The sequence below is a fragment of the Diadema antillarum genome, unplaced genomic scaffold, assembly GCF_040938485.1.
Source record: "Diadema antillarum isolate AM-2024a unplaced genomic scaffold, OU_Dant_1.0 seq00001099_RagTag, whole genome shotgun sequence".
In the NCBI taxonomy this organism is placed as follows: domain Eukaryota; kingdom Metazoa; phylum Echinodermata; class Echinoidea; order Diadematoida; family Diadematidae; genus Diadema; species Diadema antillarum.
Window position 1 is genome coordinate 951,717 of NW_027271916.1, and position 14,470 is coordinate 966,186.

Here is a 14,470-nt window from a genome sequence, read left to right on the forward strand (position 1 = left end):
CACACTTTAAATAATATTGAAGCTTAGGTCTTCCCGGTGTCAGTAGTATTGAAATTAAACAATGAATGAAAGCAAAATTACAAAGAAAACCAACAACATCGATGAAAACACGAGTTGCATTCCTTTCTCTTCTGTGATCGAACACACACACACTTACCAACACGCTTGCAAGCACATACTCCTTTCCATCGCTCTTCCGTAATCACTCATGTACAGCAGTTAGATGACAAGTTCGCCTTCATATACATGTGGATTGAGTGAATGCAGCAATATTAGTAGAACACATCAGTGAAAGTTTGGCTAAAATCGAACAATCCGTTCAAAAGTTATGAATTCTTTAAGTTTCTGCACAATCACTGCTGGATGAGAAGACTACAACTGTGTATGATATTACAGGTGTAGAACAATTTAAAGAAAATATATAAAGAGAATTCTGCAATTTCTTTTAAGTGCACATTGCCCCGACTTGTCACTGACGTATGTTGAAGGTAATATTATTCCCCATGCCTTCGGAAAAAGGCAAGTCAAGCGTTCTTTCATTATGTAAGAAAAGTGAAAATATGTGGATTTTTATTTATAGTTTCTACATCGTTCTACGCATGTGACATCACAAGCTGTAGTAGTCTTCCCATCCAGCAGTGACTGAGCAGAAACGTCAAAAAGTCATGATTTTTGAATGGATTGTCCGATTTTCCTCAAACTTGGTTTGTTTGTTCGTTTGTTCATTTCCATCTGAGAGATGGCTGGATAGCCCATATTCAGCTACGTTAAGCTGGTCTTCCATGGGGTCCAGTTGGCCGGATGTAAGGTGGGACCACTTCACCCGGGTTAAACTCTCACTGATGTGTTCTACTAATATTCCTCATTCACTCAATCCACATGTCTATGAAGGTGGACTTGCCCATTAAGTAACACGTTGTGTAAAAATACAGTTGATTAAGTTGAGTAACTTACTCAAGATCGTATTTCCAAGATACAAATGTGATAAATGACTTATATTATACTGAACGTGTGTTTGGATGTACCATATAATATGACGCTGGTTGACTGATTTGTCTAACCATAATGATAACATAATGGTGTAACATTTACCAGTATCTCTATTGTATCTTATTGATGGAATAGAGATAGATAAAGTGATACAACAAGAGATGATGATGAGTTAACCATAATGATATAAAATTTATTTGTATCTCTATCGTATCTCTATTTGTAATTTCCTCTGTCTTTATTACATGTTATTATGTTCAATACATTGTTGTACTGATTTCGTGACATTATTCGTGTACCCAACATTGCCCAAACATTTCTTTGTATCCTCAATTTGTTAGAGATGAACATAATAAAACAACTTGAACTTGATTTGATTAGTCAATAAAACACTGAGGACCGTAAGAATTAGGAGTCCATATACCAAAACCAATATATGAATATTCATGAACTTTTTCCGTCGTCATTTTTATCGCAAATGATTGTTAATCAGTTACGTACGTGTTTGTTTGTGATCATTTAGAATGATTTCATATTTCTCACTTTGTCTGAATTTTGATGGAATAGTACATAGTTCGCTTTCCCGCAGGTTCATCATTCCGAAGGTTCGTTAATCAGAAAATGAAAGTTTGTTGATTCAAATGGTGCGTACTGCGGACATGAAATAATATTCGTTATTCCGAAGGTTCTTATTTCCGAATGTGAAATACGGTTCTTAAATCCGAAGGTTCGTTAGTAAGCCCTTTCTTTTCAACTTTCTTATTAACAAACCTTATTCATTTCCGAAACGAGGAACTTTCGGAAAAACGGAACAAATTAATGTTCGGATAACTAACCCTTTTTAGTTTTTGGATTATCAAACTTTCGGAATAATGAACATTACCCAATATTTTTTCTCGTTAAAAGGATTCGTCTTTCTTTATCATAACAATTCTCTTGAATAATACCTTAAAGTTGTGGCTTTGCTTCCAATCATAGTTTATTTCCTCGTTAAAACTCTATTTGTACAACGTATTAAATTTCATCAATCCGCAGTCAATATATATTTGATAGTTATATAAAGCGGCTACATCCGAATTGTAAGATAGACTATCACATCGATTTGATCTGTCGTTAAAGCAAACAGATACGGGGAGGTCCAACAGAAATGAAAATCTCAGATTAAGAAGCATTTCATATTTTGATGAAGTTTTTTTTTTGTAGTGATGTCAAAAAGAAAAGCACTTGATAAACACACACACACACACAAAAAAAAAATCCTCACATGAGCATGAACTATTCTGGTTGTTATCTTTAAGTGACATACACACGGATCTCTTCAAATTCTCATTTTCTGCTTAAAAGAAGTATGGGAAGGAAATGATACGTAAATCCGCTTTAAAAAATGACAACATTGTGTCAAATTGCTGCATTGAAAGCTCAAAAGTTGTTTTTCAGTTTATAATTTGTCATCTTTCACTACAAAACTATGACATTCTCTTGTCAGATGCTTTGATTCGATTGCTATTGCCGTGTGCTTTTCACGAGCACGAGCACGCTTGGTACCTAAAAGCTTTTTAAATTTTTAGAATTAATATTCATTGGTCTGATCCTCAAGCTGATCCTCAACAAGCATCAATAATGATTCTCTATTATCTTCTTTTCATGATGATATAACAGCTTGTGGACCTGGGGAAGAATACAGAGCATGTGGCTTTCGGAATTTTGAACAGACTTGTCAGACGCGATTGGTAGGACCGCCATCACGTCCCGCATCGTGTGAACCGGGCTGTTATTGTAGGAGCGGGTACGTCCGCCATGCCAGCAGGTGCATTAGACGGGAGCAATGCTCAGGTAGATCAGCAATGTAGAACATGCCCTGTATGTATCTGGGTATATGATATGTATGTATATGTTTGTATGTATGTATGTATGTATGTATGTAATATGCATGCATGAATGTATCTACATGTTGGGACCGCTGAGCTGGTACCCAAAACAGTTAGAGTTCAACTCTAGGACACATCAAGAAACCAGGCACACCAGTCATTTCGATAGCTCATGTCTCAATCCAGCGTTTTATTTGGGCTCGCAAGACTACAAGACTATCACACACCAGTGCTGATACCAAGACTGACTTTCCAGTCAACTTCCGAGGATAAACTCCTCAAGACTCACTCTTAATTTCTTACAACAGCAAGGCATCATTTATCACCTTCGTGTATTATACAATGAACTACTTTAAGAACAATGACTGCATTCTACAGTTAGTGTGCCCGCCCATAAAACTTGCCCCATACCGACTTTCAAATGGAGCCCCAATATGGGACCTTAACAATATATCATAATTATATATACTTAGTAATAGATGACGGGCCACCAAACATCATCGGGAATGAGCAGGTGAATTGCGGTTGTCCCTCGGGAATGACGCACCGTCGCACAGTGGGCCAGAATGAGCTCAAAGTGCGCCAAAATTATATTCCGTGGTTTCTTTTTACCCAAATTTGGTGTCTTAGGGTAATTAGGGGCGTAGAATTGATTGAACATAATTTCAAACTCATATGACGTCACTGTGATGCTGTTTTTTCATTGGCTACCAAAAATCTGTCTGTAAATGACGAATAAAGCAATGCAAATCTTAGGCTGTTATTTTTTTCTTTAAAGATTGATTTATCTTTTCACCTTCACTGACACTGCTTATCTACTACCATTGAATACACGATGCTTACATGTCATAGAAAGTGTATAAACATTCGGGTTTCGTTAAAAGAATCGAATTTATGCTGAAAGTTCCATATTACACACGTACTGCAAAATGATACTGTTGTCCGTGTAAACTAGTTAGAATATAAGTTTGATGTACGCTGTACGTTTGGGTGAATTTATTCACTTTATTCTATAGCAGGACATAAATGCGCGATATAAAATCAATCTCCGATATAGTTCTTATCTCTCTACTTCATATATAATCTTAGGCCTATGCCATATCAATTCATACAAGCGCAAAAACCATTTTGTCTAATTTAAATGGAAGGATAACAAATTGTGAAGTCAGTAATCAGGAAAATGAAAGGTTATGACTTAGCAGCTAAGAATGAGTCTGCCGTGTATGAAAGTTTACTTGGAAAAGCTAAAATAATAATTTTTTTTTTAAATGAAAAATTTATCGAAATCACAATCATATGAAATTATAAATTCATCCACGTTCCACAGTGATTTTTTTTTTCATCAGTCGTCGGAAGCAAAGTTTTTTTTTGCTTCCGACAACCCACAAAGTGTATGGGATCAAAGTCTGATGAATCCGACTTGTATTGGTCGCCTATCAGGTCAATGTCAGACATGTCAGGCATGATCCGATGAGGCAAGATCGTCCGATGAGGATCACGCGAGCAATGTCTGACATTGACCTGCAATCGGATTCACAAACTGCGATACTATACACTTCGCTGAGCGGCCGGAAAGCAACAGTCTTTGCTTCCAACGAGTAGCCGATGAGAATAAAATCTCTGTGTTTTGGTGTTTAACGGTCTATCTGCATATGTCAAGAGTAGCATCGAAGTACATGTATTTAGGTGTCCATACAATATGTATCGCAGTGGGAATAGCTATGTTTACAGTAGTGGCTATGACAATTATGGACAATATGGCTACATGGCCTTGGCTATGTGCAATTATGTACTCTTTTATCTTCGGAGGAGGGGTCTTTTAGGTGCCGGACTAGCCCTATACATGTATTTTATAACTCTGTTTGCCTCTTATTCAGTGTTATTCATGTTTCTGTGTCTTTAACGTGCGAGAAAAAAAAATAAATGAATAAAAAAAATGCCGCCCTCATGCGGCCCCGTATGATATAACAGCATTCCTAAGCGGCTGCAAGGTCCAAAATAGGCGTAGTGTGTCGCGGAAAATCGGCTCTAACACAAAAAGTGGCAAAAGGTGGCAGCCAAATCTGGTATCAGCTTAAAGCTGAGACATCAGGGAATGTGGTGGTAATAGAATTTAGTTGGAAATCCGTGGCAATCTAAACTTTTCATTAGGGTATATTAAAAAGACAAATAATTAGCCTCTTTTCCAGGATATTTAGCGTAAAATGTTCATGAACATTAAGTTTCTTTGCATTTTTATGGCATTCATAACGTAAAATGAACTCTGAGAAATATGTGGGAGAAATTACAGGTTGATATCTCAAAAACTACATGTTGAAATTATTTATTTATCAAAGAGGTTACAATTTGCTTTGAAACTCTTAAAATATTGTATTTTGCTACTTCAGGTAGGAAATATACCCCTTTAATGTACATACCTGATTCAAATATTTTAATGATATATTCTTCAAAGCATTACCTCTCAAGAGCGCATGTCAAAAATTAAAAAATCCCAAGTGCCCAAAGTGACTTTTGGCGCACTTTGGTATCTCTCTGGCCCACTGTGCGTCGATGCGGCACGGCTTGTCCCGCGACTTGTGATAACCCCGACCCCCAGATATGCACCCTACAATGTGTTGCAGGCTGTTTCTGTGCAGAGGGAACAGTGTTGGAGCAGGAAGGCGGACAGAGATGTGTACCGCTGGAAGAGTGTCCTGGTAGGTCTCTTTAGCGTGGAGAAAGAGGAAAATAGACGGCAAGAGCGACAAATATAGATACAAGGATATAGAGAATGGCATAAAGGTTAAAACAGAGATGATCTTAAACCTGCTAACCATTGCAATAATACTGCTTGCCAGTTGATTGGTTTCTTATCATGTGTTTTTTTCCGGAATGTTCGGTTTTCTTATTCTGACACACACTAAGTCCCTTTTTCAGACTAAGAAACGAGCCTCAAGCCCTCGCTTCCCTATAATCTGAATACTTTCCAAAATCTAACTACCTCTCCACAAAAAGAGACAGATCTATTTCATTTCGAGGCCAAAATGATATCCCTACGCTTCAACATACTGTCGACACCGTAGTTTACGAATACACTTTGCCTTGAGAGTTCCTGTCAAAACTATCGGCAGAGGTGACCCAAAATATTGAATTATCAGTGAGGAACGCAGCCCCGAAGTGAATAATATACAATAATGCCAAATCTATTAGTAAGCGCCGCCCCCCCCCAAAAAAAAAAAAAAATCACACCTCTATCTGTCGGTAAAAGCTGGGAGCTGAAAATGATTCTTCTCACCTCCCTGATAAAATCATGTCATTATATTGACGCACACAAACAGGCACACACAGGCATGAAAAACAGAGAAAGAAAGTCGCTAATATCAGAGAGACAGGAAAGAGAGAGCAGGAAAACAGGGTTTGTTGGTTTCTTTTGTTTTTTTTTAGGTGTCGATACGAATGAAATTAGCACCAATTGCAGCTGTCTGCATAAAATTTGTGATAAAACAAAGCTGAAACAATCATTTCTAAGTATTTTACTTTCCCGCATTTAACTGCTTGTCCTTTTTTTTTATGCCTCCGCCACGAAGTGGTGCCGGAGGCATTATGTTTTCGGACTGTCCGTCCTTCCGTCCGTCCGTCCGTCCGTCCGTAATGAATTTTGAGGACAGCGTAACAAAAATCCGTTTGAGATATCCTAATGAGACTTTGTATGTATATGCATGAGTGGATGAAGTTGTGCCTATCAACTTTTGGGTGCACATGCTCAAGGTCATAAGGTCAAGGTCAAATGCTCAAAATTTCACTATTTCTCCCATATCATTTTCTTGAAACTTAATGTATACATGTACTACCCTATAAAGATTCTCTGGTTAGAGTTTTGGGTCATTAGGTCAAAGGACAAGGGGTCAAAGGTCAAATTGAAAATGTTAAAATTTTGGTTTTTTTCTCCACATCTCGGAAATCGTTCAAGGTATCTTCATGGAACATACTACACATGCATGTAATGACTGGCAGTGATCATCAAGGGAATTTGGGGGTCATGGGGTCAAAGGTCAGGGGGTAAAAGGTCAAGATCAACTCCCCAATACTTATGCAATGCCTGTAGGATTTTTTTTTTAACTTGGCGTATACATGTATTACCCAATAGAGATTCTCCCCAAAAAGGTCAAAGGTCAAAAGGTCAAAGATCAAGTGAAAGTGCTGAATTTCACTTTTTCTTCCATATCTCGGAAGTGGCTCTAGGTTTCATCGTGAAACTTAGTACATATATATGCATGTTCTGCCTGACAGTGATTCTCTTGTGAATTTTATGGTCATAGGTTCACGGGTCAAAGGCCAGATTAAAATGCTAAGAATTTACTATTTAAAACAGAAATTATACGTTTTCCCCACACCTTGACAATAACTCAATGCATAAACTTATAAGAGGATCAAAAGTCAAGTAAAAGTCCTGAAATCCCCCCAAACATTCTCTGTTAGAAAATATAGCCATTCATCCAATTTAACCTACATTGTAGTTCAAGGAAAGTGAGCATTCAACATATTTGTGACAAGAATGTCATTTAATATTTTGCCAATTATGTGAAACTGTCATCACATATTGTCAAGATGTACCTATTTGGAGAATCATGCTTTATGGCGGAGGCATACCAGTCGCCATAACGACATTTCTAGTTTCAACCTTTATCATTTCTGCAACGGATGCCACACATAAGTTATTTTTTGCCTTTCGCATTGTAGCACGAATGCTGGTATAATGTTCACAATAATAAATAATTGTACTTTCCTTTTTTAGGTCAATCAACGGGGGATTTTGACATCCAGCTCGCTGGTGGAACGAATGCCAGAGAGGGTCGTGTGGAGATTTTCTACGACGGTGCATGGGGGACAGTTTGTGACGACTCTTGGGACATCGAGGACGCCCATGTGGTATGTAGGATGCTGGGCTACCCGAGAGCAAGGAGGGCCGTTAGTCGAGCATACTTCGGTGAAGGTCAGGGTCAGATAGTCCTTGATAATGTGCAATGCGAGGGAAGTGAACAAAACCTGAGAGAATGCAGACACAACGGATATGGCGTACATAACTGCCGTCATAGCGAGGACGCTGGTGTCGAATGCGCAGGTGAGTGAAATTTGTCACGTTCCCTGTTTTCCATCGAATGGTAAAATACCCGCCCACATTAAATAGCTGTCACCAGAAGTAAACAGTTCTGCATGATATTTGTTTTGTTGCATATGGGTTCACAGAATATAAATAAACAACTTTTACATCCGTTCATATGAAATCGTAGACTATGGTATATTCTAATGCTTTATTACATTTTTCATTTCAATGTCAAGTGCATCGTACCTTCTCTTGTCTGAAACATTAATAACATCAATAGATCTTCACTGCAGTTCTTCCTCTATGTTCTTCTATCAAACTTAAAATGGAAGCAAATGTGTGTAAGTGCCGTCTGGGTAAAGCTAAGTGTCAGGTAACAACAAAGCAACGATCAATTAAAAAAGTACTATACAAAAAAAGAGAAAAAAGGAAACCGGAACAAATACCTACGGTAACATATTATTTTAACAATATCAATAGAGAAAGAGAGAAAAAAAATCCTGGGCAGTTGCTTAGGCTACAGCATAGATATATCAAGAGCTCGTTTGAAACTGGTGAGAGAGAGCTTACTTTTCAAGTCATAGGCTAACTGATTCCAACTCTGGACTCCTCTAAAGGAAAGAGTTCTTTTTCCAACTTCTGTTTTTACCTTATACAATACAAATTTTTTCATACTGTTTCTCAGAAAATAATTTGTTACATATTCTTCAAAATATTGCAATATTTAAAACTCTATTTTGAATGATTTGCAATTTTTCAGAATCCGTTTTTCGCAAATTACCCCATACAACGCTGCAATAATCGAATTTGCTCTGAATAATGGACTTGTAGAATACAAGAGCAGTTTTTTCAGTTATACAAAATCTTATTCTTTTCAATAAATAAAGACTTTTCACTGTGCTTTTATCACCTTATCCACCTGTTGGCTCCAATCAAGATGTTGGTCAAGATAAACTCCTAAGTATTTACAACAAGTAACAGAGGGAACCTCAGATTCATCAATGCTGACTCTCAATACCTTGTTCCCAATCCTCTTTCTGGAACCTATTAACATCGCTTCACACTTTTTCACATTCAGAGCAAGTGAGTTTACTTCCAACCATTGTGACAAGCACGTCAAGTCTTTATTGAGACCTCTTTGTATTTGACCGAGATCTTTGCCAGGTAAATAAAGACAAGTATCGTCAGCGTATAAATGGACCTTACATTCCTTAATGCAATCAGGCAAATCGTTGATGTATACATTGAATAACAAGGGCCCTAACGTAGAGCCCTGTGGGATTCCACATGTTACATACCTAGGCTCGGATATGGAGCCGTCAATAGTAGTATATTGAACACGATTACGGAGATAATTACCAAACCATTTACATGCATTACTATTCAATCCAAGGAGAGATAACTTATGAAGAAGTGTCGCATGATTGACTGTGTCGAATGCATTTTGAGGTCAATGGAGACCATTCCAACCATTTCACCCTTATCTAAGCTACGAAGCCTTTCTTCTGTGACACAAAGTAAAGCAGTCATAGTGGAATGAGCAGGTCTGAAGCCTGATTGATTTGGGTTAATAATATCATTTCTATGCAAATAATCATACAACTGATTAAAGATGAGCTTTTCGATTACTTTTGTAATAACAGACAAAACAGATATCGGTCTGTAATTACCCATCTCACTTCGACTACCACTTTTATACACTGGTGTAACTTTTGACACCTTCCATTGTTCTGGAATACAACCACAATTCAAAGAAAGATTTAATATATACCGCAGTGGTTTTGCAATTATACGTATAACAGGCTTTATCAATGTTATTGGTATAGTGTCCATTCCATATGAGTTTTTCATTGGCATACTTTCAACCACTTTCACAATGTCTTCTTCAGTTATATCTTCAAATGAGAACATGGAACTCCTTTTCGGTACATATTTTGCAATCTCTTCCTCTGTTCTTTGATCATGACTCTTGCAAATCGCATCTCCTATTTTTGTGAAATATGCATTAAAACAATTTGACATATCAGTTTTACACTTGACCTGTGTGTTATTTTTCACAATGTATTCTATTTGTTTGAAAGTATTCTTTGCAGGAGTAATAAAGTTTAAAGATTTCCAAACATCATTTGAGTTACCATTGCTGGAATAAATAACATTACTTATATATTCTTTCTTCGCCTGACGACATTTCATAGTAACCTCATTTCTAAGCTTCTTGTATAACTCCCACTCACTTTGAGTTTTAGATGATTTAGAAATGAGTTTTTGTCTATCTCTTTGACGCATTAGATATAAAATTTCTTCTGTTATCCAAGGGGATTCTTTTTTCTTTACTCTTTTCTTTTTAAGCGGTACAAATGCATTAATCACACTTAACAACTTTCTTTCAAATTCATCATATGCCTCAATAACATTATGGTATGTTTCCACATGGTCCCATTGTACCTTAGAAATCGCTTCAGTATATTCTTCAATATTTCATTTGCCAGCATTTCGAGACACCTTATATCTATGTACATTTGTTTATAGTTCTTGATTTTTGTACCCCAAGTGCAATATACAAGGTAGTGATCACTCAGAGATATTGGTATAACATTTGTATAATTAATTTTTTCGGCCCTGTTAGTTATGATAAGATCAATTATAGACGATGTACAGATAGTTTCCCTTGTGGGATAATTGACTATCTGTTGGAGATTGAAAGAGGTCAACAACTCACGCAGGTGTTTTGTTTGCCACGATGTACAGTGTTGTGACATGTCACAGTTCAAATCACCAGGAATAACAAAATCAATGCCCATATCATCTACTTCACCAAGAAATCTCTCAAATTCTTGAAATACATCTAGTCTTGCATTGGGTGGCCTATACCATACTATAACAAAAAATGGCTTCACCATTTGTGCATTTACTTCTATAACAATCAACTCCAGATCAAACTCAAAATCAGTTCTCACTCTATAATTCATTCCCTCTTTTACATAAGCTGCCACACCTCCACCTTTACGACCTCTGTCTTTTCTTATCAAATTGTACCCATCTATATTTAATTCTGAATCATCATTATAATCATTCAAATGGGTTTCACTGAGAGTGAAAATGTCAAATTCAGCTTTCTTGCACAAAATATGTATCTCTTCAATATTTTTCCATAAAGACAAACAATTCAAGTGTGAGAACTTAAAACCTTTAAGGATTGAAAGTTCACATACATCTCTATCCAAATCAAATTCCAGTTTTTGTTTTAACGTAATACTGATTTCTGGTGAACACAGAAATTCATTTCTTTGAGTTTCCAAATCAGATGTTTGGTCATCATATGTATCAGATGTAGCAAACGGTAGCTCAAGTAATAAACAGTAATCACATACCCAGTCATCTGTAGAGTTAAAAATACTTAGGCTTACTTTACTGCACTTAAAATGACACCAATTATTACATGAAACACAAAGTAGAACGTTTTGATTAACACGAACTGGTCTTTTACACGTAATACATGGAAAGCGGATAGACATATTGTAATTCTAGTGTCAATTAGTGGTGGAAACTTAATGTATACATGTACTACCCTATAAAGATTCTCTGGTTAGAGTTTTGGGTCATTAGGTCAAAGGACAAGGGGTCAAAGGTCAAATTGAAAATGTTAAAATTTTGGTTTTTTTCTCCACATCTCGGAAATCGTTCAAGGTATCTTCATGGAACATACTACACATGCATGTAATGACTGGCAGTGATCATCAAGGGAATTTGGGGGTCATGGGGTCAAAGGTCAGGGGTAAAAGGTCAAGATCAACTCCCCAATACTTATGCAATGCCTGTAGGATTTTTTTTTTAAACTTGGCGTATACATGTATTACCCAATAGAGATTCTCCGGGAAGCCAAAAAGGTCAAAGGTCAAAAGGTCAAAGATCAAGTGAAAGTGCTGAATTTCACTTTTTCTTCCATATCTCGGAAGTGGCTCTAGGTTTCATCGTGAAACTTAGTACATATATATGCATGTTCTGCCTGACAGTGATTCTCTTGTGAATTTTATGGTCATAGGTTCACGGGTCAAAGGCCAGGTTAAAATGCTAAGAATTTACTATTTAAAACAGAAATTATACGTTTTCCCCACACCTTGACAATAACTCAATGCATAAACTTATAAGAGGATCAAAAGTCAAGTAAAAGTCCTGAAATCCCCCCAAACATTCTCTGTTAGAAAATATAGCCATTCATCCAATTTAACCTACATTGTAGTTCAAGGAAAGTGAGCATTCAACATATTTGTGACAAGAATGTCATTTAATATTTTGCCAATTATGTGAAACTGTCATCACATATTGTCAAGATGTACCTATTTGGAGAATCATGCTTTATGGCGGAGGCATACCAGTCGCCATAACGACATTTCTAGTTTCAACCTTTATCATTTCTGCAACGAATGCCACACATAAGTTATTTTTTGCCTTTCGCATTGTAGCACGAATGCTGGTATAATGTTCACAATAATAAATAATTGTACTTTCCTTTTTTAGGTCAATCAACGGGGGATTTTGACATCCAGCTCGCTGGTGGAACGAATGCCAGAGAGGGTCGTGTGGAGATTTTCTACGACGGTGCATGGGGGACAGTTTGTGACGACTCTTGGGACATCGAGGACGCCCATGTGGTATGTAGGATGCTGGGCTACCCGAGAGCAAGGAGGGCCGTTAGTCGAGCATACTTCGGTGAAGGTCAGGGTCAGATAGTCCTTGATAATGTGCAATGCGAGGGAAGTGAACAAAACCTGACAGAATGCAGACACAACGGATATGGCGTACATAACTGCCGTCATAGCGAGGACGCTGGTGTCGAATGCGCAGGTGAGTGAAATTTGTCACGCTCCCTGTTTTTCATCGAATGGTAAAATACCCGCCCACATTAAATAGCTGTCACCAGAAGTAAACAGTTCTGCATGATATTTGTTTTGTTGCATATGGGTTCACAGAATATAAATAAACAACTTTTACATCCGTTCATATGAAATCGTAGACTATGGTATATTCTAATGCTTTATTACATTTTTCATTTCAATGTCAAGTGCATCGTACCTTCTCTTGTCTGAAACATTAATAACATCAATAGATCTTCACTGCAGTTCTTCCTCTATGTTCTTCTATCAAACTTAAAATGGAAGCAAATGTGTGTAAGTGCCGTCTGGGTAAAGCTAAGACGGAAAGTGAGTTCAGTTTCAGTTTTCAGTTTATTTTTATTTAATCACGGCAATTTGCTTCAACAAAGCTGTTCTTCTGCAAATCCGTGAACAACATAAAAATAGCAGAAATACATACAAACTGCATATACAATGATAAAGAAAGGAACAAGTGTCAGGTAACAACAAAGCAACGATAAATTTAAAAAGTACTATACAAAAAAAGAGAAAAAAAGGAAACCGGAACAAATACCTACGGTAACATATTATTTTAACAATATCAAATAGAGAAAGAGAGAAAAAAAATCCTGGGCAGTTGCTTAGGCTACAGCATAGATATATCAAGAGCTCGTTTGAAACTGGTGAGAGAGAGCTTACTTTTCAAGTCATAGGCTAACTGATTCCAACTCTGGACTCCTCTAAAGGAAAGAGTTCTTTTTCCAACTTCTGTTTTTACCTTATACAATACAAATTTTTTCATACTGTTTCTCAGAAAATAATTTGTTACATATTCTTCAAAATATTGCAATACATATTCTGGAAGCATTCCATTAGAAATTTTATACATAACATGTAGTAATTGTTTATACCTTCGTTTTTCCAAAGTATCTAATGACAAACGATTGTAGATTGCTGAGGTCGAGTATCTTGGTTCAACCAAAAGGACAGTTTTTAAAACTCTATTTTGAATGATTTGCAATTTTTCAGAATCCGTTTTTCGCAAATTACCCCATACAACGCTGCAATAATCGAATTTGCTCTGAATAATGGACTTGTAGAATACAAGAGCAGTTTTTTCAGTTATACAAAATCTTATTCTTTTCAATAAATAAAGACTTTTCACTGTGCTTTTTATCACCTTATCCACCTGTTGGCTCCAATCAAGATGTTGGTCAAGATAAACTCCTAAGTATTTACAACAAGTAACAGAGGGAACCTCAGATTCATCAATGCTGACTCTCAATACCTTGTTCCCAATCCTCTTTCTGGAACCTATTAACATCGCTTCACACTTTTTCACATTCAGAGCAAGTGAGTTTACTTCCAACCATTGTGACAAGCACGTCAAGTCTTTATTGAGACCTCTTTGTATTTGACCGAGATCTTTGCCAGGTAAATAAAGACAAGTATCGTCAGCGTATAAATGGACCTTACATTCCTTAATGCAATCAGGCAAATCGTTGATGTATACATTGAATAACAAGGGCCCTAACGTAGAGCCCTGTGGGATTCCACATGTTACATACCTAGGCTCGGATATGGAGCCGTCAATAGTAGTATATTGAACACGATTACGGAGATAATTACCAAACCATTTACATGCATTACTATTCAATCCAAGGAGAGATAACTTA

At 36.9% G+C, this 14,470-nt stretch overlaps 1 protein-coding gene across 1 annotated transcript in view; it reads left to right on the plus strand.

Annotated features, from left to right (window-relative positions):
• Window positions 1-12,794, plus strand: part of LOC139743639 (scavenger receptor cysteine-rich domain-containing protein DMBT1-like) — a 263,637-nt gene extending 250,843 nt beyond the window's left edge. The window contains exons 6-7 of the mRNA XM_071654107.1: window positions 7,633-7,959; window positions 12,460-12,794. Coding sequence (XP_071510208.1) covers window positions 7,633-7,959; window positions 12,460-12,794 — 662 coding nt within the window. The remainder of the gene's footprint in view (window positions 1-7,632; window positions 7,960-12,459) is intronic.
• The last annotated feature ends 1,676 nt before the right edge of the window (window positions 12,795-14,470 follow it).